This window comes from Ctenopharyngodon idella, chromosome 12, assembly GCF_019924925.1.
Source record: "Ctenopharyngodon idella isolate HZGC_01 chromosome 12, HZGC01, whole genome shotgun sequence".
In the NCBI taxonomy this organism is placed as follows: domain Eukaryota; kingdom Metazoa; phylum Chordata; class Actinopteri; order Cypriniformes; family Xenocyprididae; genus Ctenopharyngodon; species Ctenopharyngodon idella.
This window is the reverse complement of record NC_067231.1, coordinates 30798132-30821412: the sequence shown is the minus strand read 5'-3', so window position 1 is coordinate 30821412 and position 23281 is coordinate 30798132. Positions and strand designations below refer to the sequence as shown.

The window sequence follows — 23281 nt, the reverse complement described above, 5'->3', positions numbered from 1 at the left end:
ATTCTTTTGGCGCAGAAACAATTTTCACTCAGAAATCAAATAATCACAAAGAAAATGCAAGTATATTGGAATAAACGTGAAAAGAAAAAAACTGAAAAAAAAAAAAAACCATAAAATGGAGACCAATAGCCTGCAAATTAATAAATGAATTTTTATGTACTTACATGACAAAAATAAATGAAAATATATACATTTATTTTTTTAAAGTCTGCTAGTAAGAAAGCGTTAGTAAATCTTAAACAATTACAAAGAAAAGGCAAATAACCCTTTGAATAAAACGTGAAATTTTTATATATTATAGTATATAATATAGTATATTTTACACACACACACACTAATATATATATATATATATATATATATATCACACAAAATAGGCTACAAATGAATGAATTTGAAGTTTGATAAAAATACAATCTAATAAAAATAATTTATTTATATTCATGGCAAAAAATAAAAATTTACATTTGTTTATTTATATTTATGAATTTTATTTCTTAAAAATCTTTTCTGACTAGAATGTATGGAGACTTTTGCTTGCAATTTTATCAGAAGCAAAAAGTAACAATTCAATGAAAGAAAACCGACAAATCCTCCATCAAGAGTCTTTAAAAGAGAAAATGTTCAAATGTTCTTCTGGGTCAATCACAAACAATCTCAATACAGATTTACAGCTGTTCACTGACCTGTCCTCACTAACCCTCCTGACGTTTGGAGACTAACTATTTACAATCTCCTCGTGTTTATCTCAGTTTACACAAGTCATTATTTTACAGCCCAGACAGTGAAGCAGAAACTGCTGCTCATTCAGACGAGCCGCTGACGGCGATATAAAAGCTCCATCTCCACATGAATTAGGACTAATTGAAAAGCAAATAACACACTTGAGTGAACAATAAGCCCTGAGTGATATTTTCCCGGGCTGCCGGAGGAATCTGCCCTGCCTTTTCCTCACCTGACATGTCAGCAGACGAGACTGAGGACTTGTTGCGAGAGTAAGTGTCTCTTTGACAACAACTGGTCAAATATTGACCTGCAGCCCGAGAACAGCGCTGAAACCCCTGCTGGACATCCAGAGCCTCTGATAGTTTAATTGACAACAACTCCTGCTTCATCAGATCAATTAGCGAGGCTCTTTCAGGCCTGTTAGCCATCATTAAAGTGCTGCTGTGTGTGTTTAAACTCCAATCAGTCTTTCCATGATGGCAGAGAGTTCTGGGCTCTTAATGGCTTGTTTGTTCCTTTGATGAAAGCCTCGGGAAAACCTGCCGATTGCTTTAATGAAGGAGGGAGGAGAGACACTGCCTGATTTATTCCTCCTGTTACTAAAGGATGTTAGTGATACGTGATAACAAGACTTCCATTAAAGATTATGGATACAGTGATTAGGCCTTTCCAAAGCAATTAGGGCCCCTCTCTCTCTCTCTCTCTCTCTCTCCATCTAAAGACACAACAGTGAGTGAGAGTTTAAGGAAACATTCAGCACTTTTTCTTTTGATCACTGACTCGTCAGTTCACCAACAACTCCAATATCAGCTGTAAAGAGACACACTTTTTTTTTTTTACATATTTCACAAGGAATGTTTCAGCAATGTTTTCAGTAGCTATTTATTGGCATTTAAGGTTTTTTAGATTATTAAAATGTTCTTCATAACAAGAGAATATGGTTCTTTTAAGAAATGTTCACTGAAAGGTTCTTTGGGAACCAAAACTGGTTCTTCTATGAAAACATCCTTTTGGAACTTTTATGTTTAAGAGTGTAACTAAAGTTGATAACCATAGCAAAAGTGTTTTGTTGGGTAGAGTTTGGATCAGTCAGTAGTCATTATATAAAAACAAGTAGTCTGTGTCCATTTAGATAGCTAAGTAAACATGTCTGTGTGTGTGTGTGTCTCTGTGTGTGTGTGTGTGTGTGTTTCAGGTGAGTGTTTCCATGCACTGCAGCTAAATCACCTCACACTCTTAGACAGCTTTAGGTTCTTGTCATCCTCATTCTTTCCTTTTTGTTCTTTCTTTTCTCTCTTTTTTCATGGGTTTGTCATGTTTCAGTGTCTCGCTCACATTCAGCCGCCGTCTGCAGTGAGTCTGCTCAGCGCAAACAGAGACCGCTCATTAATTTATCAGGCTCAGATAAATGGTGTCCATGTACTCAAGGTCGACAGTCACACACGTGTTCACACACACACACACACACACACACACACATTCCTCATTCACTAGCTTAAACCACATACTTTAACTTCACAAAACATTTGAGTTTCAGAAGTTAACAAGAATTTATTTATTTATTTATTTATTTTTCAGAAGCAGCTCAAAACACCCTGTAAGGTCCTGTTCCAGTGAATGACACATTCATGGCGATCATGCAGTGATGTGTGCTTCACAGCGGACTACTGACCGACGCGTACAACATTACATCACCGAGGGTTTTACTGGGAAGAGGACAGCGAGGGTGACATCTGAAACAACATTCATTCAAGGGTGAAAACTAAACTATGACTATTTTGATGCAACAAAACATTCAAATCAAATAACAAACAAGACACATTTATTTACATATAGTTCATTTTATACATAATGGTAATTCAACGTGCTTAACGTAAATATTAAAGTAAAAAGGCAAATAATAAATAAAAAATATATATATTATAGGATAAAATAATACAAATTAAGAAAAAAATGTAAGAATGGCTACATTAAAAAGGTACATTCAAAGGAGGATAAGTGGCATAAAAACACAAGAGTAAATATATAGCTTCAAGTAAAGATGACGGGCCCAAGCCCCGGCGCCACCGCCACCCCAGAGGCTTCAGGAAACCTGTACATGTCGGGCAACATACAATCTTAATTTAATTTAAATCAAACAATAATTTTACACGATATGAGACACTTCCTGTTTCCCTTTTTTGTCATTAAATTTAATCCCTCGCCATGGCAACACTGTTCAAGATATCCTAAAATCTTTCGCAGTTTACCATCTTCAGTGTCTTTGTTTCATGTTGACTGAGTTTGGTGGCGATTGCATGAATCTCCTGTGAGGAGTACTTAAAAAACTCAGAGCCTGATTATTCAAAAAACCCACATTCAAACCAAAATATCTGACTTCCTGTTGGTCGGAGCTAATGACTGTAAATTAGAAAGTTGTCCAGCTTGATACGAACAATATATGTACTGAATTTGGTGACTGTAGGTAAGACTAACCCGCCCACTTTTGTCAAAAGGTGGCGCTATAGAGCCCTTCCTCCCCTCCCATTTCCAAGGCTTTGCCCATGTCTACTGGCCAACAACTTTGACGTGTGTGTCAAATTTCATGCAATTTGAAGTATGCTAAGAGCCTCAAAAACACCCAAGAATATTATAAAAGTTTGACATGTTGCCATGGCAACAGTATTTAAGATATCAAGAATCCTTTCACAGGTCTAAACTGCCTTGTCTTGATATTATTCTAATTTTGAAGCGAATTGGGTAAAAATAAGAGGGTGATTTCAAAGCATTTGAAAGTGACACACTTCCTGCTGCCAGTTGGTGGCGCTATGACTTTGACTCACAATAGTCACATCCATGTGATCGAACTCCTACAACAAACACACAGCCGAAGTTTCATTAAAAAATCAATCAATGCAGAAGTTGTGACACTTCCTTATTCCCATTTTTCGCCATAAATTCGTTGCCTCGTCACGGCCAAACAGTTTGAGATATCCAAAATCCGACCGCAGTGTAGCATCCTCAGTGTCTTGACTTCACGTTGAAAAAGTTTGGGAATGTATGACGGCCTTTGGAGCAGTAGTTAAAAATTGAGAGCTTGGTTCAAAAAATCCACATTCAAACATTCCTGTTGGTCGGAGCGAATGACTTTAAATTAGAAAGTTGTCCAGCTATGTACCGAGTTTGGTGACTGTAGGTTAAACTAACCCCTAACTTTAGACAAAAGGTGGCGCTATAGAGCTCCTCCTGCACGCCCATTTCTACGGCTTTGCCCATTTATTCTGGCTGTAGTGTAGTGACTCCAGTTCAAATGATGAAATATCTGTCTGAGTTACATGACAGAGTGAACAGGAGAGTGTGTGTGTGTGTGTAATGTGAACAGGAGAGAGTGTGTCTGTGTGTGTGTGTGTGTGTAATGTGAACAGGAGAGAGTGTGTCTGTGTGTGTGTAATGTGTACAGGAGAGAGAGAGAGTGTGTGTGTGTGTGTGTGTGTGTGTGTGTGTATAATGTGAACAGGAAGCCAGACAAACCCATATTCTTCTCGTCTCATAAATGCCTCTTTTGCACACAATACTGTAACATGATGGAACGCCGCCGTGACAGCCGGAATCTCAGGTGTGTGTCGGCATACAGTATGAAACATGATCCGACGGCCCGTATCGATCAGATGAGAGTTTTACGACAGAACTCAGTGCTTGTCATAATGAGTTCAGTGATCCTGGCGAACTCAGTAAACACAGAGGCTTGTAAAACGAACCCGTCGAACAGCAGGATTCAGAACACTGCAGTGTGTGTCAAACACAGGATTTATTTACTCGAGGACAGAGTCAACAGCGCCAAAGAGAAAGAACTCTTCCCTCATGACAGAGATCCAAAAATACACACAACAACTGAAGTATGGCTATTATGACACACAAACTTCTTATTGTACTGATGTCAACTAATTACATGGAAAAGTCTTCATTAATTTAATTAAGTTCATTGAACAAACTATTTTATGGAGTGTAGATCATCCTTGAGACCAGTTTCACGTGATGGCTTCGTTTTCAAAACATGAAAAAAATGTTTTTCCCTCTTTATTCCGTTCCATTCTGCTTCATCTTTTTTTTGAATGTTTCGATTATTTGAAAATCCCTTTAGAATCCAGCAGCTCACGAGGTTCTGATCTGTCTGATCTAGTCACATAAACTTGTCAACAGGAGATCCTCCATTTGAAACATGAATATGTTTCTGAACACGGCCTTTATTCACTGAGAGCTCGTATCCTGTTTTCAGCATTCTGCACTGTCAACTCACTCTCTCTCTCCTACACACACACACACACACACACACACTCGCCCCGTTTCCTCAGAAATGATGGGATGTGGCACAACAGCAGTGATGACAGAGCGGGAGAGAGTCTGGACTTCAAGGCCCTTGTAAGGCTGCTAGTAAGTGCTTGATTTCCCCGGTCCTTAGACAATTAATCTGTGTGGCTCAGGAAGTTATTCCTGCATGTATGTTTCCACAAATACTGTTATTGGGAGAGCTCAGGGCTACGAACAATGGTGGCTAATTTGTTTTGCTTCCCCTTTGGCCCACGGCGGGCTGTGAAAACACAGATGAGAATGTGAGGAAACGCTCTTAAATTAGGGCCGAGGAACGCCGGCCGGCCGCTCACCAGCAGATTCATCTCAATGGAGTCAGTGGAGCACAGGGCACACGTTTAAAACATCCCCGTCCACCCGCAGGAGGTCAATTTAACCGACAGAAAGCCTAAATGTGTTTAAAGGTTTAGCTGTAGGGTCTGAAGCAACGCCGGAGGCTGCAGACTTCATGACTCGAGCTTACAGAAGTCTAGTGATGCTGCTGTTGTGAGGTAATAGTGTTAAGAGACCTAAAAGGTGTGATTTATGCGCCCCTAGAGGAACTGCACAGAACTGCATCAGATGCGTGTTTGAAACAGCTCTGGAAGCCCATTTCCGCCACATAAGAAAAAAAATCATGCTTCTGTAAATCGATTATGAGATAAAAAGTCAAAACTACAACATACTATGCCATATTTATGAGATGGAAAGTTGAAATTATGGCATTCTATGTGAAAATTATGACATGAAAAGTAAAAAAATATCAAAATTATGATATAAAAAGTTGAAATTTTGACATACAAAGTCATAATTGACAGCCATAATTATGATAAAATTCAAAATAATTATAAAAAAAAAATCATAATTATAACATAAAAGTTGAAGTTATGACACAATAGAGCCGAAATTGACATTCGCCCCCGGTTTCACAGACAAGGGTTAAGCTAGTCTGAGACTGAACTGCATGTTTGAGCTGTTTTAACTGAAATCAACTTGTACTGATATTTCTTAAAATATATCAGAGCCATTGTTTCATCTCAAGCTGCACACCAGTAATGTATTTTCAAGTGTACGTTTATAAAAGTTACTTAAATATCCTGACTGAACTAAGGCCTAACCCCGTCTGTGAAACCGGGCCTAAAAGTTTAAATAATGACTTAAAAAATAATCATTATGACATAGAAAGTAATAATTTCCACTTTTTAGTCTCATAATTATCACATAGTATGTCATAATCTCAATTATGGCTTGGTATGTCATTAAATGACATGTGAATTATTAATGTAATTAATACTTTTATTTAACTTTTTTCCCAGTTTCATTTTAATTTTTAGTTAAAATAAGTTTAGAGTCGTGCAAAGTCTTGATACAAAGCAAAAGACGGGTTTGAGGGACTGATGACATCAGCTGGAAAGGAAAGTCGTTTCGGAGGAAAGTCGCATTATGATTAAGACCAGCATTTATTTTTTGGATCAGTCACAATAAGACCAGGAACAGGAATTAAGAAAGTCAATTTCTGCACTTCTCACAAAAGACTTTGTTTCAAAGCAGCTTTACATGCAGAAAACTAAAAACAGCCTCTTGCAGAAAGTTTACATTTCATGACTTCAATAGCAAATCAAAAGTAAATATAGAAGGGCTCATGAAGAGCTGTATCTGCTGCTTTAGGGAAGTCGAGTACGTGTAATCACTGGCGTGAAGATAAAATGTTCATGTTGTTTTCTCACAGCGAGTGAAGGACGTTCTGAGGGGATTTCAGCCTGAGGAGAAGAGGGCTGGTCCAGTGACGAGAGATCCTAATCACAGGAGCTGAGAAAACACTGTCACACTGTCTGCGCCCGCGAGTGTGTGTGTGTGAGAGAGTGTGTTCTAGAATGAGGAGAAAAAGAGAAACGAAGATGTTTGAGTGTTATCTCGTCTCTGAGTGTTATTTTCTGATAATCAGTGTCATTACAGCAGCACCTCACACTCTCATTTCACAATCTCTGAGTTATCATAACTACTACTACTACACACACGCGCACACACACACACACACACACGCACACACATGCGCGGACCATGAGCCATGGGAGCGTGGGTTTGAGTCATGTGACAAAACACTTGAAGATCTAAAGACATCTGAACAGCACTACGGTTAGGGATGGGAATCAGACAGAATTTAATGATTCTTTTAGTATGTTTGAGGAGTATTAATGTGAAGATTATCTTATCCAGGTCGTTACGCTACAGAATCAGACATCGCTTCTCTGTGAGCGACACACACACATAATACGGCATGTTTTCAAGCCTCTGTTACATATTTGAGTTAACATGCACAGTCTGCACACCAATTCAAAAACACTAAAGCAAAATATATTTTAGGATACGACGTCACAATCTTACTTCTGTTTCTTGAGAGCTCACCTGCAGAAAATCAAATCAAATACAAGAATATTCTTGCTTTTATATTGATCACCACAGTTTTTTGCACATAAATTACATTTTTGGTGCATCCACAGTCATTTATTTATTGTAAATAATTATTATAACTACAATCAAGTATTATAATAATAAGTCTAATATCAGTGATCATGCACAGATGAAGGTCTGATTTCTCCTGAATTCTTCTGAACTGCTGAAGCCTGGAGAGTTTTCTTAACAGAGGCAGAAGGTCTGAAGGATCCTGCCGTCTGTCTGACGCTGTCTGCTGACCTCATGCTATTTCTGTTCTGTTTCTTATGCAATGAATGAGGAGAACCGGCACTCGAGGAGACAACAGCCCGGCGATGGGCTAACCCTGTTGAGGTCAAAGGTCAAGCGAGGTGGAAACTGAAGCGTGTCTGCGCTGCGTTTGCAACATTGTGTTACTGTTTTCAGCAAAACTCAGAGTGTTGAAAGAGAGACAATTTAATATCACACGATCACAAGCAGCTACTGATTATATGAGCGACTCCCTTCCAGTACAGTACCAGAGAACAGCTTTATATAGCATCATGATGGGAAACTAAAAAACTACTAATAACATCATGAACAGATTATGAATTTTCCAATTTTACAATGAGGTTCATTAGTTAACATGAACTAATAATGAACTGCACTTCTACAGCATTTATTAATCTTTGTTAATGTTAATTTCAACATTTACTAATACATTATTAAAATCTTGTTAACATTAGTTAATGCACTGTGAACTAACATGAACAAACAATGAACAACTGTATTTTCATTAATTAACGTTAACGAAGACTAGTAAATACAGTAACAAATGTATTGCTCAAGGTTAGTTCATGTTAGTTAATACATTAACTAATGTTTAACTAATGAACCTTATTGTAAAGTGTTACCTTTAAGTGCAATGAAAATAAGAAATGCTGCTGTGGTATCTATAGCTGAAATAAAATAAGTTTAAGAATTTTCACATATTCATTTTTTATTGCCAATGTGTGAACAGCTTGAAATGAAACTTAAAAAACGAGACCTTCCCCGGCTTCCTCGGTTGTCTATGAATGCCTGTAGGCTGATTTCGACGCGAAGGACTCGGGTCGTTTTTGCCGGGAAAATCCAAAGGATGTAACGTTTATGCGCGCTCCCGAGAGCCTCTCTTCCGTTCAATGACACATGACACGAACGCTTATACAGTATTCAGGATAATGGCGAAGATCCATTCTGTACTGTAATGTCAATGTGTCATTCAAAGAAAAGGGATTAATTCAAACTATAATATCACATAGTCAGATCTATATAGTCTCAAATATACTTCATAATAAAACTATCATAACAGTGTAATTTTAATTACCTCATCTGTCGACATCTGTCGGTGAATCGCAGAGCTGGTTCAAACATATCCACATCACTTACGATCAGATGCTTTCTGAACTGCTGCTTTCTGTCATTTTTGCGTAGAGGCGTCGGGATGTTCGTTAACAGTACATTGCTGCAAATTAAGGTATTTCCAACTTCTTTTTACTTCTAAGCAAAGAACAAAAAAGAACCTCACTGCGAATATATCGGGCCTTGAATCGCGTTGTGTCTCTACGTGTGCGCGAGCACGAGCAGGAAGTTCCTGCTGCAGTTCACTTAACGGCCACCGGTGTCGCTAAATACTAGCGTTTCTGAATTCTGCATATAGCCCCTTTATATATATATATATATATATATGTATTCTTTTATTCCAAGCAACAAAAATATTTTTTTATGGTTGTAGTTTGTTTAACTATAATAACCTTAAATCAAGTACATTTACGGGAGAAGCAAAATTATTTAAAACTATCAAAATGAAGAACAAATATCTGCCAATGAAATAATTAAAACTAATAATTAAAACAAGGCTATTTTTGTGATCCCACTGGCAGATATTTGTTCTTGTTTTAAGCAAAAACCCATTTTTATTAATTTCTCAGAAAACAAGACATAATAAGTCATTTTGCTTCCCCAGTCACTGTATCTTGTTTTTATGAATGTTTAGATTGTTCCTCCTGATCATGGTTACCAAACATGCACTGTACCGTGGTAAAGACGCTGTTCAGTGTTTCTGCAGCTCAGATGAGAGTAAGTGTGTGTTTAAAACACGCCACAGATGTGTGAGATGACCACAGAGGTGTGAATTTCAGGCCAAACGTGTCCTGAGTGACGACAGTGGAGGGTTTTCAGTGGTTTTTAGTGGAGAGAATGAACGAGGCGTTGTATATTGCACTCTTGTTTTGGTTTTCCCGCAGGAATGTTACGCGTCAGGAACGGCCAGTGTGTTTTTATTGTTTCCAGCGCGACCTCTGACCACAGCCCAGCGGCTCGACGCTATTGTTGTGGCGAAGGAAAAAAGCCTCTTTCATTTGAAGAACCTTGACTCATACTGCCGTCCATGAGACCTGTTATCATAGGCAGCGCTCTACAGGAAACGCTGTTTATCACTTCCTTTCAGTCATAGTTTGTTTAGGGCTTCGTTGTGTGATCAGATTGCAGAAGAGAGAGAGAGAGAGAGAGAGAGCGATGCATCGGAGGAGAACACCCACAGGAGCTGCTATCAGCCACCGCATATGTCTGTCTGTACGAAAACACGCTCTATCAGAAGACGACAGATTTGTCTGTTGGTCTTGTTCGAGTAGAGCTTTTTGTAGAGTGTGAGGGATTTGGAAAGAGGGGTGCGTTTCACTTCTGCTTTCTAAATGAGCCGTGAGCGTTCAGCCAAGACAGGGTCATTTCAAAACGGAGGGAGGCACATCGCTGCACACTCAAACAGAGAACATTCAGAGAAGTGATCTGTCTGTCTCGGTGTGTGTGTGTGTGTGTGTGTGACTGCTTAAAGTGCACTGTCAGTGTAGATATGAGTGCTTAATGACACAATGAGGCCATACAGAAAAGCAGAAGAGACAATCGGACATGTTTAAATCATCTGATCAAACACTGATGCAACATCTATGCAATTAAAAGAAAAGAGTTCTGTCATGACAACTCTCGGAGAGTTTGGGACGGTAATGAGGGACAATGTTGATGTGTTTGGTGTTGGCGGAACAGATCTGCTGCTGATTATAGCTGCTGCTGCTGCTGCGAGGAACTCAGAATAGACACGACACGCTGCTGTACAAGCACACATGAGTCACCTCTGTTTACAGGTGGAGCTGGGGAAGGTGGAGGGTTTCTGAAAGCGAACTGCAACTGCTATTGGCAAGAATTTGAATGTCTCATTGGCTACTGATACAGCGGGAACCAATCAGCTGTATCAGAAGTTTGTATTTCAGATGTACCTGGATTCTCCATTCGTTTCGTCTCAATGACAGCTGCTCGGCTGACGCTGGAAATGCTTTTGGAACTTTTTGAGCCAATCACATGAGGCGTAAATGTCATGTGACCGTTCGCTCTACATTAGAACTCACGGCGGCAGACAGGGAAAAATATTCATCGCGACCCCGTAGCATCATATTTATGACCATCATGGGCGAAAGCAACACAGAGAACTGATAAAAACTTTACCCACAAAAATATTAATCACAATTGATTTTGACACAAATGTGGAGATTGTTATCATTCCGTAAAAAGTTACGGTTTTGTGTTATATATTGGTCTGATTTGGTCAGAATATAAAAAAAAAAAAAAAAAAAAAAAAAAAAAAAAAGATTATCGGAGTATGTTTTACTTTCTATCTCAAAATGTCATGTTTAATTTCTTTGTAATGAAGTGTGAGAAATGTGAAAAATTGTTTCTCCATCAATTTTATTTTCAGTAACAGCAATTTTCAGATCATCAGGAATGAGAGTCCAGCTCACTGTATTTCACTGACGCCATTATGAACTTAAAAGTAATTTAAAAATATACTTTAGATATCAAACAGTCTTGCAAAAAAGCCTTCATAATCTGAGCAGGCCGATGTTAGAGAACATGTTCTTTAATGACTAAACACATAAAACTAAAAATGATAATGACAAGGCAGGTGTTAAAGATGTTTGATGTGAAATTTAGTCTAAGCAATTTCTGAATAAATGAACTCCCCCTGATGGTTACTTTATCAATCTTTATAAATAGATACCAAAGTTTTATCAGTATTGTTGCATCCCACATCTCAGAGCATTGAAGACAGGTTGGTTTTGGTCACAGATAATCACCTGAAACAGATAAGTACTGCCTACAAGTGCATATTTATGTGTGTGTGTGTGTGTGTGTGTGTGTGTGTGTGTGTGTGAGAGAGAGAGAGAGAGAGAGAGAGAGAGAGAAAGTGTGTGTGTGTGAGAGAGAGAGAGAGAGAGAGAGAGAGAAAGTGTGTGTGTGTGTGTGTGTGTGAGAGAGAGAGAGAGAGCGAGAAAGAGAGAGTGTGTGTGTGTGTGTGCTTGTTTTCATGATTTATGAGGACACAAATGTGTATAATGACATGGGTATTACACTGGTATTAAGACGTAAACATGTTTTATGAGGACATTTCATGAGTCCTCATATTTAAAATAGCTTTAAAAACATGCTAAACAATGTTTTATTAAAAATGTAAAAATGCAGATGTTTCCTGTGATGGGTAGGTTTAGGTTTAGGGTTAGTGTAGGGCGAGAGAATGTACAGTTTGTACAGTATAAAAACCATTACGCCTATGGAGAGTCCTCACTAAGATAGCAAAACAAACCTGTGTGTGCAAGTGTGTATGTGTGTGTGAGAGAGTGTGTGTGTGTGTGTGTGTGAGAGAGAGAGAGAGAGTGTGTGTGTGTGTGTGTGCGAGTGTGTGTGTGTTGCTCACAGTGCTCTTGTGATCCAGCAGAACTTCAGACTCCAGGGAAGCATCTCAAGGTCGAGGCCCGTCAGTCGCCAGAACTCCACGGGTGACTCAAATTAGGGCACTACCTAAACAAATCAGTAGGTTTTTCTAACATGATAAGCTATTCTTTCACATGTATGCAGAGTTTCAAAGGTGAACTATTGATCCAGATGAGTAAACCAACCCAACTTCATCACACCCACTAATCTAATCAGAGGATTGACAAAGAACACAGTTAACTCCAAAATAAACGCAGTGCAAACACAGCTTTCATACTTCAGCCGCTGATAGAGACACAAGCGATAGTGATTCGTCTCAGTTTCTAGATGAGCTTCGAATGAATCGATTCAAACTGACGCGCAGAGCCTCGATCTACGAGAGAACGATCATGAATATTAATTGCATGAGGACTGATTGTCATTGCGTACTTTTATGACCTTTTCTTCTCATTATTATTTTTTTATTGTGTGTCAAATAATGTCTGTATTTTGTTACCACTGCTTTGACAATGTAAAGCCTTTTATCATGCCATTAAAAAAATGTAACCCATCATTACCAAATTAACATGAATGATCTGAAGTTTATAGACATGGTGATATTGGTCAGTTGTCAGGACGAGTTAGGAGACGGTGAGAGTTTGACGCTCAGACACAGGAAGCAGTAAAAGTCGGACAGGAAGTGGACAGAATGACACGAGAGTGACCGTGACGGTCAGTGAGAGCTCGAGTCACGACTCACTTATAAAACAGCGCAAACACTGCTTTATGGACGATTAATATAGTAAAATATCATTATCATGGTTATGGTAGCTATATATCACAGTAGGCCTACCACTAATTAAAATACTTTTTATTTGTACCGTAAATATTATGGTATTTTCTGAAGCATATTCGACTAGCATATCAACATTGTTACATAAATATGGTAGTTATTGGTATTACCATCTGACGTGTGTGTGTGTGTGTGTGTGTGTGTGTGTGTTCACTGACCTCAGAGATGAGAGTCAGCAGAAAGACACAATGCTCCTCGGCTGCTGCTGTTCCTGCTCTTCACACACATATCCGTTACAGATGTGAGACATCATGACCCGCCGTGAGGAAACACTATTGTTCACACAGAGTCTGACGAGCGGCATCAGATGAGCAGAAGAGCGGGAAATCACAGCACAAGAACAATGTCTCCGCAATTATTAAGACATTCATGACTGACGCTCTATTGTTCTGTCAACTCGATTGTCAGGAATTAAATAATGGATAATCTAATAACCACTCAGAGAAATAGCAAGAAAATTATTAATTCAATATAACTCTGTTGAGTTCATAGAAACTGGGATTGTGGTGAATGAGTTGAAATATGACTTTGGCGACACCAAGTGGTGAAAGCAAACGCCGCACATCCAAAAGTATATTAAATCAGTAACATTTGTTAAAATATTTATTTTCCTTCAAATGTATAGTGTGTAAGCCATTTTAAAATGGAAACTATTAATGCATTTGTTTTGATAGAATTAGATCAAAAAAGGGTTTAATAGCCAAAGATAATATGCATGTATATTCTTCAGTTCTTTAGGAAATCCTTGTGCTTTTAAGTCCTAGAAAACATTGATGCATTTTTAATCTCCAAATATCAATATAGACTGATATACACACACCTCTGTTAAAATAACCCGCAACCAGTCTTTTATTGACTTTTTCCCTTAAAAGTTTCTATGCGTTTGTTTAAAAACCTGCAATTTCAACAAGAACCCAATAGAGTGAATATAGTCCCTGATAAAGTGCACTGAATAGCGTCACATGACGGTGTGAATGAAACACAATCAAATTGAATTTATAAAAAAATTCTTTTAAAACATCTGTGAGGAATAGATTTACACAACTGATCTTTTATAAAGCATCTCACTTAGTCAAAACACAAGAAAAGACTTGCGGATTGTTTCAAAGCAATCCTTTACAAAGCAGCTTTACAGTGATGGAGGGAACATAATTTTGGAAGAAAGAAAATAGTATTTATGAGAGTAAAACTCAAAATCTATTTTAAGAGGTTTTTACGTAGATGTTTGAAACCAACACACAAGGAAAACAAGCTTTCTTGACTGATACTGAGGCAACTACACCTAGATTCCCTATTTTATAAATATAAGACTCATTACTGCTACTTGTAATATTTTATTTGCCCAAAATATTGGCTGTTTTTACGAACATGACCCTATCCTTCATGTGTTGTTTGAGCGCATGCACTGCAGGGAGCGGTGTGAACGAGCAGCGCCTTCCAGTGGCCAGACGCCGCATGCGCAGAAACAGACTAAAGACATATGACCACGTGAGACCAGATGAGACCACCGGTCCTGCGCTGCCACCTGCTGCTCGAAACAGCACAACACATCAGACAAACCGCAGGTGTGTGTTCATGATGTTTATTCATCTCAGGATCAGTGACAAACACAAACACGAAAGACTCGATCGATCTCAAATGAACAGCCGTCCATCAATAAGGCACCAGCTTGATTAATAACAGGAATATGAGACAGTTTTATCTTGAAATGACTCATTTAGTGTTGTGGACACAAAGCTTCCATCTCAGAAACTCATACAGAGTAAAATAACTAACTACAGAAACAAGAAATTATATGTTTCGAGAGGATTCAGTTCAGTACAGACACACACAACATGAACTGGAGTCTGATTCCACGACAGCTGCGTGTGAACATCACGTGTAGATTAATCAAAAACACCAGCAGTATGTTTTGGTACATAAAAAGTAGAATTACAGCTTATATATTATTCATATCATGCTCTACGGTGTTTCATCCGTTGTATTCCTGGTCGATCATCTTGGCCATCGTGCTCAGCTGGATGTTCGCGGTTCCCTCATAAATGGTTCCTGCAGGGAAATGGTTCATAAGAATCAAACGAACTCATTCTGATGGAACAGCATTTCTTCACGTCTGATTGACTCACCGATCTTACAGTCTCTGTAGTATTTCTCGATGGGATAGTCTTTGGTGAATCCCACTCCTCCCATCCACTCGATGCATTTTGATGTGGTCAGAGTCGCGACCTGCAAACACAGATCCACTGACCTTAGACCAACGCATTAGTTCTCGGACGCGAGCGCAGATCCACTGATCTCAGACCAGTGCGTCAGTTTTCAGACATGAGCGCAGATGCAGATCCACTGACCTCAGACCAGCGCATTAGTTCTCGGACGCGAGCGCAGATCCACTGATCTCAGGCCAGCGCATCAGTTCACGGATGCGAGCGCAGATCCACTGATCTCAGGCCAGCGCATCAGTTCTCGGACCCGAGCGCAGACGCAGACCCACTGACCTCAGACCGGTGCCTCAGTTCTCAGACACGAGCGCAGACCCACTGTTCTCAGACCAGCGCCTCAGTTCACGGACGCGAGTGCAGATGCAGATCCACTGATCTCAGGCCAGCGCATCAGTTCTTGGACGCGAGCGCAGATGCAGATCCACTGACCTCAGACCAGCGCCTCAGTTCTCAGACACGAGCGCAGACCCACTGACCTCAGACAGGCGCCTCAGTTCTCAGACACGAGCGCAGACCCACTGATCTCAGACCAGCGCCTCAGTTCATGGATGTGAGCGCAGATCCACTGATCTCAGGCCAGCGCATCAGTTCTCAGACACGAGCACAGACCCACTGATCTCAGACCAGAGCCTTAGTTCTCGGACGCGAGCGCAGATCCACTGATCTCAGGGCAGAGCCTCAGTTCTCAGACACGAGCGCAGACCCACTGATCTCAGACCAGCGCCTCAGTTCTCGGACGCGAGCGCAGATCCACTGATCTCAGGGCAGCGCATCAGTTCTTGGACGCGAGCGCAGATGCAGATCCACTGACCTCAGACCGGCGCCTCAGTTCTCAGACACGAGCGCAGACCCACTGATCTCAGACCAGCGCCTCAGTTCTCGGACGCGAGCGCAGATCCACTGTTCTCAGACCAGCGCCTCAGTTCTCGGACCCAAGCGCAGACGCAGACCCACTGACCTCAGACCGGCGCCTCAGTTCTCAGACACGAGCGCAGACCCACTGATCTCAGACCAGAGCCTTAGTTCTCGGACGCGAGCGCAGACGCAGATCCACTGACCTCAGCAGAGAAGTATTTGGCCATGCAGGCCTCTTTGATGAAGGGCCGTCCAGCCTCCCTCAGCCGCGCCGCATTGTAGGTCAGCAGTCGAGCCGCTTCCAGCTGCGTGGCGACGTGAGCAATCTGATGCTGCAGACCCTGCCGTCACACACACACACACACACATTACATACGCGTGATGAATGAGCCCAACACACCACCACACCACACACACACACACACACACACACACACACAGACAGATGAGCTACCTGGAAGTCAAAGATGCGTTTGCCGAACTGAATCCTCTGTCTGGTGTAGGGAACTGTGTGATCAAAGCAGCCTTGGGCCAGACCCAGCATCTGAAACCAGATCAAAACACGTGAGACCAGCCTTCATCATCCACAGAGACAGGGATAACACGGACACCATTCCCATCGGATAAATGGGTTTAAAAGACAATTAACCTGTTTAACTGTTGCCTGTCTTTCTGATCACAGATCTGAACTTACATAGTTGTAGTTCATGAGAATACAGACCGAAGGCTGGAATCTTTTAAAAAAGAAATTTAAAGAGTAAAAAAAGAGTCTCATATTTGATGAAGTTTGCATCATTGATTCAGTTATTTTCCTGTTCATTATTCTGAAGCTGCTTTGAGACAATCTGTGCTGCATAGAGCACCAAATAAATAAATAAATAAATGTGAATGTGAAAAACACACCTGTGCTGATGGACACACACACACGCACGCACACACACACACACACACTCTCACACACCTGTGCTGCAATCCCGATCCGGCCCCCGTTCAACATCCCAATGGCGTATTTATAACCGTGACCGACTTTCCCCAAAATGTTCTTCTCGTGAACCTGCATCAGATGAAGCACAACTTTTATACATGAAAACATCCTGTAAGTTTCAGCACTTCCTCTGAACTCAAAGAAACGAGTTATTCTGCATCTTTCTGATATCAGCAGGTTACACATTGCCAATATCTTCAGGTGATCAGAAACTGTGACGGTGAGGAAATCTACTGCTGACAGAGTAAACAGAGTCAGAACCAGCAGCTCTAGTTTATTCCATCGTCATGAGTCGAACGCTTTCAGAAAATGACATTAATGTACGAGATGAGATCTGAATCCTGATTCACCTTCATGTTGTCGAATGTCAGAGGACAGGTGGACGAGGCTCTCAGACCCAGCTTATTCTCCTTTCTGCCGATGTGAAGCCCCTCCGTGTCTCTGTCCACGATGAAGCAGGTGATTCCTCTGTAACCCTGCAAACACAGTCACATGACCACTCAATCACCACAGGTGAACCTGTGACCTCAACAGACGAGCTTTTGCTGCAGCAAATCTGTGTTTGAGTCTTTACTGTCGTCATGTGACACGCCCTAAACACAAGAGACCAATCACAGCTCTCTGTGTGTGTGTACGAACCGCGGCGGGTTCTGCGTTGGCCATGACCAGAAAGACTCCAGCATGTTCTGCATTACTGATCCACATCTTCGAGCCGTTGATGATGTAATAATCTTTCTGCTTCTCTGCTTTAGTCTTCAGAGAGAAGGCGTCGCTGCCCGACTCCGCCTCTGACAGGCAGAAGCTGCCGACCTGAAGAACAACAAACAGCATCAGTCAGAACACATCCACAGACTCCGCTGGAGCAGCAGCGCTTCAGTCACCGTATCGCTGGTGAGACGCGGCAGGTATCGCTCCTTCTGCTCCTCCGTCCCCAGGTTCATCAGCAGCGTGTTTATGAGGGTGTTCTGAATGTCGCACAGCACAGCCACGGATGGATCCACCTTCGCCAGCTCCTCGATCACCAGAATAGAAGAGAAGAACTTGGAGCCTGTGCCTCCGTACTCTGCTCCGATCTCAATCCCCATTAACTGCAAACACAAAAGGCATATTCACACAGTCTGGACTCACCGTCTCATAAACGCACAGTAAACCTAAACTGTATGCACAGTGTCGTGATTCTGTGATTGAGACTCACACCCTGCTGGAACAGAGCGCTGATCACGTCTGCATCCATGGCCGAGTCTTCATCCATCTTGGAAACAGATGGAGCGATGCGTTCCTGAGCAAACTTCCTCACTGGGAAAGAGAAGAGTAGCTTCAGACTGAGTGTTTTTGTCATGTCACGAGTGTGTGTGTGTGTGTGAGAGAGTGTGAGCATGTGTGAGAGAGAGTGTGAGAGTGCGTGTGTGTGTGTGTGTGTGTGTGTGAGTGTGAGAGTGTGTGAGTGTGAGAGAGAGTTTGAGAGTGTGTGTGTGTGAGAGAGAGTGTGTGTGTCGTGTCTCACCGGCGTCTCTCATCATGCTCTCCTCCTCGGAGTAGCTCTGCAGCGGCGGGAACGCAGGTCTGCTCGTGTCCTGATGCGCTGCGGTTTCTGTGGCCGATGCGCGTGAACACAAGAGTCTGACGGCGGCGCGCGAGCGGGTCACATGATCACACACCTGCAGCACAGCAGACAAACACAGGCTCTGATTTCACTGGGTGAAACGCTGATAATTCAATCATAAATGTGTAAATAAATAAAAAACAAACAAATAATTAAAAGCAAAACACTAAAAAAAAAATCATTTGTTTACTTATGTTTTACTTATATTTGATGTATTTATTAGGGCAAAAAACTTTAGTTAACTTTACTGTAAATGTGACAGTATTAGGCAACTTTTGACCAGATGTTAAAACACCATAAAAGATTAAAAAAATTACAGATATAAATAAATACATTTACAGACACATCTTATAGACAAAAAAGGAGGAAAAACAAAACAAGTAAATGTGTTGTTAAATTATTGAAATATTATCTTAAAATCTCAGGGGGACTTTAAGTAAATATTTTTGTGAACCTCTGATTTATGTGATACAGTGTCAAAACAAACGAAACTAAACGACAGATCAGACAATAAACACACGAAACTCGTCAGAAAAATCTGGGACATTCACATGAAAACATGCCTTTCAATAACAAACATTTATTGATCTGTCGAATCCAGACTGTCAGTTATGAAACATGTTTGATTTGACCTTATCTGGATATTACGCTTTATTATATTCAAGTCTGTCCTGTAGTTTGTTATCGCTCCCATCACAAGTCTGTTCAGTTCATAGAAATAACATGTTAGTTATCTGATCTGAGTGTCAGGCGTGTTGTATGACGTAATTTTAATATCGTGTTGTTCGTAGTTTGTTCTGACCTGTCGCAGCATTCTGAAAGCGGGCGCCATTGCGGCTCTGCGTCACAGTCAAAAGTGTCCGGAGGAAACAAGCAGCTGCACTGACGGAAAACGGCACAAAATAAGTTTACTTTACAACTACAACACACACTCACAAATAATGCCTTTTTACTAGTAATAATCTAGTAATTGACGGATCTAACAACATCCGTCAATTAGTACAATATCCATACCGTTCCTTTCGTCTGAAATTTATTTCTCACAAATTGGAACTAAATGGAGACTCAAACTCTTCGGAAGCATAAGATGTTGCAGATAATCGGAGGAATTTATTAATTATTAATGCATTATGGTATACAGAAAACAAAACATCTAAACATTGTATTTGCAATGTTACCTGTTAGTGGAAAATCTGAATAATCTGTATAATCATTGAATTTATTGACTCGCAGACCAACTACGTAATTTTATCTTTATATCTATAATTGATTTTTTTTTAAAATTTGATAAAGAATAATGAATGTTTGAAAATCGTTCTCAACCCTACGCAAATATTCCACGCAGTCGAACGATGAGAAAGAAGTCAACTGTGAACCAGAACATTAATCGCTGGAGTAACAGTGAGACAGTAACACAGATTCACTGTCAGTCAGTCACACTGAATCTGATGCCATTCATACAGGAGTATTAAAAATAATCACAGTATTCACAAATGATGAACAAAACAAACAATAGCACAAACTAAATGAATCTCCAAATGAAAATCAACGACTGCAAGAACGAGTCGTGGACAGATGCATTTACAAAAACTATATTCTGAAATAAAATCTTTTTCACAATCACATCCTTCAGAATGAGAAAGCATTGGTCACATGATCAGGAGTTTCAGTGATGTTTTACTCGTGTCTGGACACAGTCTCGTGTGCAGCGCTCAAACGCTGCCGTCACGTCCATCAGCAGTTCCTCCTCTGGGAAAACAGACATTCGGTGAAGAACGTCCTTCTTCAGATCCTGCAGAAAACGAGTCTTCAGCTCATTCAGCTCTTTAGCAAGAGCCTTCAGCACATCTGGAGACGCCTGCGTTTCTGTGAGACACACAGCAGTCCTCCATCACACACAACATCTGACTGAAGGAACAGAACATACTAATACACAACTATTATTTCACCAGTCGTACGAAAGCAGAATCCAGCAGAACGGCACATTACACAGTTATTGAACTGAACTGAACAAGTACTCTATTGTCTTCTGTTAAGCTGCTTTACAGCAGAATCTGAATTTGATGAAATCTGATATTTGATGAAGTTTGCATCACTGATTGAAACAGTCTGTAGTGTATAAAGCGCTGACGCACCGCGAGCCGATGCCATGACCTGAGAAACCAGACGTCTGCAGGTCTGATCAGCCTGATGAAGAACGCTGGATGCACAGATCTGTCGGTCTGCCTCCTGAAACAGAGAGATTTGATGAAGGGTCACAATCATCATTATCCCTCACTTTGATGGACTTTGAGTTTATCTATTGTAATTGATCATGATTGATCTGAATGATCATGTGACCGCTGAATTGGCTCAGTACACTCATGTGACCTTCACTTTGTGTTTAACATGTCAGTTTCTGCATGAGTGTGTAAATACAGCGATGAACCCGATGAGCTGCTCTCGTATCAAAGCAAATCTGATTCATGAACGAAGCCTGAACGCTTCAGACCTTCTGCTGCGACTCATCCTGGACGGACCTCAATGGGTTCTCCAGCGCCGACGCCAACAAGTCCATCAGCTTCTGCCTTAGAGAGAAAGAAACAGGAATGAATTAAGTAGAAGAATCATCATCTGAGAGGCAATAAAACATTCAAATATCACATCAGCAGGTGCAGACGGTCTGTGGATTTAAAGTCACCATAAATTCAGAATGGACACTTCTTGTTTTTTACGTAACATTGCAGTGTTTATTCTGAATGATTTATCATTATTGTTTTAAATTCATGTTCCTGGTAATCTTGAATCAGAATATCTTCTCCCTCTTGCAGCATCTCTTCTCTTCTCTGATGAGAGGGCGGGGCAACCTGTCACTCACATGAGATCCACCAATAGCAAACCACAACCATCCAATCAATTCCCCACAGACAAAATCAAGCCCCGCCCTACATTTGTTCTTGTTTGAGAAGCGTTTCATTCAGATATACAAAACAATAGAGAAGAAAAGACTAGCGCAACTTCTGTCTCATGCTGACTTTAAACACACTCTGTGACTCTGTGGTGTTTGACCTACAGGTCTGCGTCTGTGATGCGGTCAGTGCCGTCCAGCGTCAGGCTCTGCTGCTCCCAGCGGTTTCTGCTCAAGTTTGGAGGCTCCATTCGCTCACAGACGTGCAGCAGCACTTCATCAGGAACGGTCTGCGATCTCTGCTGGTTCCTCTGGAGACACACATGCAGTGGACAGTGCAGGAACACCTGGCAGAAACCCACACCATCTGTCCAACAAACACCAGCAGAACACGTTATTTACACTGTTCAGCTCTCCGGTCTCAGAAACACAAGAACTGCACGTACACTTTCTGGCCAGCTGGTGGATCTGGTATCTCATGCTCTGGTAGTAGAAGTTGTCGTCCAGCAGCAGGACGAGCGGCTGCGAGTGTGAGTGTGAGTGTGTGTGAGAGATGCTCTGCTGCTGCAGCATCTGCTCGAAGCGCATCCAGACGTCATCATCGCTGTCTGAGAGTGTGTGAGTCTGATCCGAGAGTGTGTGAGTCTGAGTCTGATCCGAGAGTGTGTGAGTCTGAGTCTGATCCGAGAGTGTGTGAGTCTGAGTCTGATCTGAGAGTGTGTGAGTCTGAGTCTGATCCGAGAGTGTGTGAGTCTGAGTCTGATCCGAGAGTGTGTGAGTCTGACGCAGGAATCTCTCCAGACACATCAGAACCGTCTTCCTGTGCTGCTTCCATTCAGTCTGGAAAACAAAACAATACAACAGACACACGAGTCAGAGCATAAGAGGTTCAGACAGAACAAAAAAACCCACTGTTAAAAGTTGATCAACATTTAAGTTAACGTAACTTCTCATCAAATGAGACATGAGCGAACTGTAAATGTCAAATCAAATGAAAACAGTTCAGCTCCTAAAACCGTGTCTAGTTCGTTTGCGTTCCTTTGACAGCAGTTTCTGAACACAAGAACGGGACCTGTGTGAACAAACCCTAATAAAGTGATTCAGGGAGTGTTTTATGACTGATGAGGTCATGAAGATTCACCTCACTCTAGTTTTTGCCTATATTGACATGAACAACGGAGTAAGAGTTCATAAACACTGCAACTCATGCAAACAGTGACGGATGGTGATCACTGGCTGTCAAGTTCAGTAACAATATGTTCATACACACACACACACACACACACACACTGTACAGAGACCATAATAACGTGTTTATCATAACATGAAAGATTCACCTCTTGCCAGTCGCGCGCTGGGATCAGTTCGTCATACGTCACGAGCAGCGTAGTCCAGCCGAGTCTGTGCGCGTGACCCCGCAGCTCCAGCGCCAGACGGGATTTCCCCGCCGCCGGTAAACCGCACAGAACGCAAAGGCACGCAGGTGCGGGAGACATCTGGAGAAAAACAGACAGACATTGAGCAGGCGCGGAGAGTTTAGCTGATCACGTGGTTCTGGTCAGCGCTTTAGTTCCGAACAACCCATGCGCACATGTGCGTGCAGACCCCGCCCACTTGCAGAACATCGGCCGCTCAT

At 41.3% G+C, this 23281-nt stretch overlaps 2 protein-coding genes and 1 long non-coding RNA gene across 6 annotated transcripts; all 3 read right to left on the bottom strand.

Annotated features, from left to right (window-relative positions):
- Window positions 1-4496: 4496 nt before the first annotated feature.
- LOC127523230 (uncharacterized) lies at window positions 4497-11727 on the bottom strand. The gene is made up of 2 exons (XR_007932835.1): window positions 8831-11727; window positions 4497-6921 (listed from the first exon to the last, which is right to left on the bottom strand). It is a non-coding gene; the product is annotated as an uncharacterized LOC127523230 (long non-coding RNA).
- A 2937-nt stretch (window positions 11728-14664) lies between these two features.
- Window positions 14665-19635, bottom strand: acadsb (acyl-CoA dehydrogenase short/branched chain). Its single transcript, XM_051913664.1, has 11 exons — window positions 19561-19635; window positions 18660-18813; window positions 18351-18451; window positions 18037-18243; window positions 17795-17965; window positions 17506-17631; window positions 17132-17224; window positions 16625-16714; window positions 16374-16511; window positions 15223-15322; window positions 14665-15145 (listed from the first exon to the last, which is right to left on the bottom strand). The coding sequence occupies exons 1-11, from the start codon at window positions 19588-19590 to the stop codon at window positions 15069-15071; spliced, it is 1287 nt and encodes a 428-aa protein (XP_051769624.1). The 5' UTR covers window positions 19591-19635; the 3' UTR covers window positions 14665-15068.
- LOC127523213 (L-seryl-tRNA(Sec) kinase) lies at window positions 19618-23273 on the bottom strand. Of its 4 annotated transcripts, none has more exons than XM_051913669.1 (7): window positions 22983-23270; window positions 22092-22485; window positions 21811-22012; window positions 21250-21325; window positions 20894-20987; window positions 20412-20624; window positions 19618-19635 (listed from the first exon to the last, which is right to left on the bottom strand). In XM_051913669.1, the coding sequence occupies exons 1-6, from the start codon at window positions 23139-23141 to the stop codon at window positions 20425-20427; spliced, it is 1125 nt and encodes a 374-aa protein (XP_051769629.1). In that variant the 5' UTR covers window positions 23142-23270; the 3' UTR covers window positions 19618-19635; window positions 20412-20424. The 4 variants fall into 4 exon arrangements, with proteins under 4 accessions (XP_051769629.1, XP_051769628.1, XP_051769627.1 ...); XM_051913668.1 differs by having other exon boundaries at window positions 19624-19640; XM_051913667.1 differs by lacking the exon at window positions 19618-19635 and having other exon boundaries at window positions 19847-20624.
- Window positions 23274-23281: the final 8 nt, after the last annotated feature.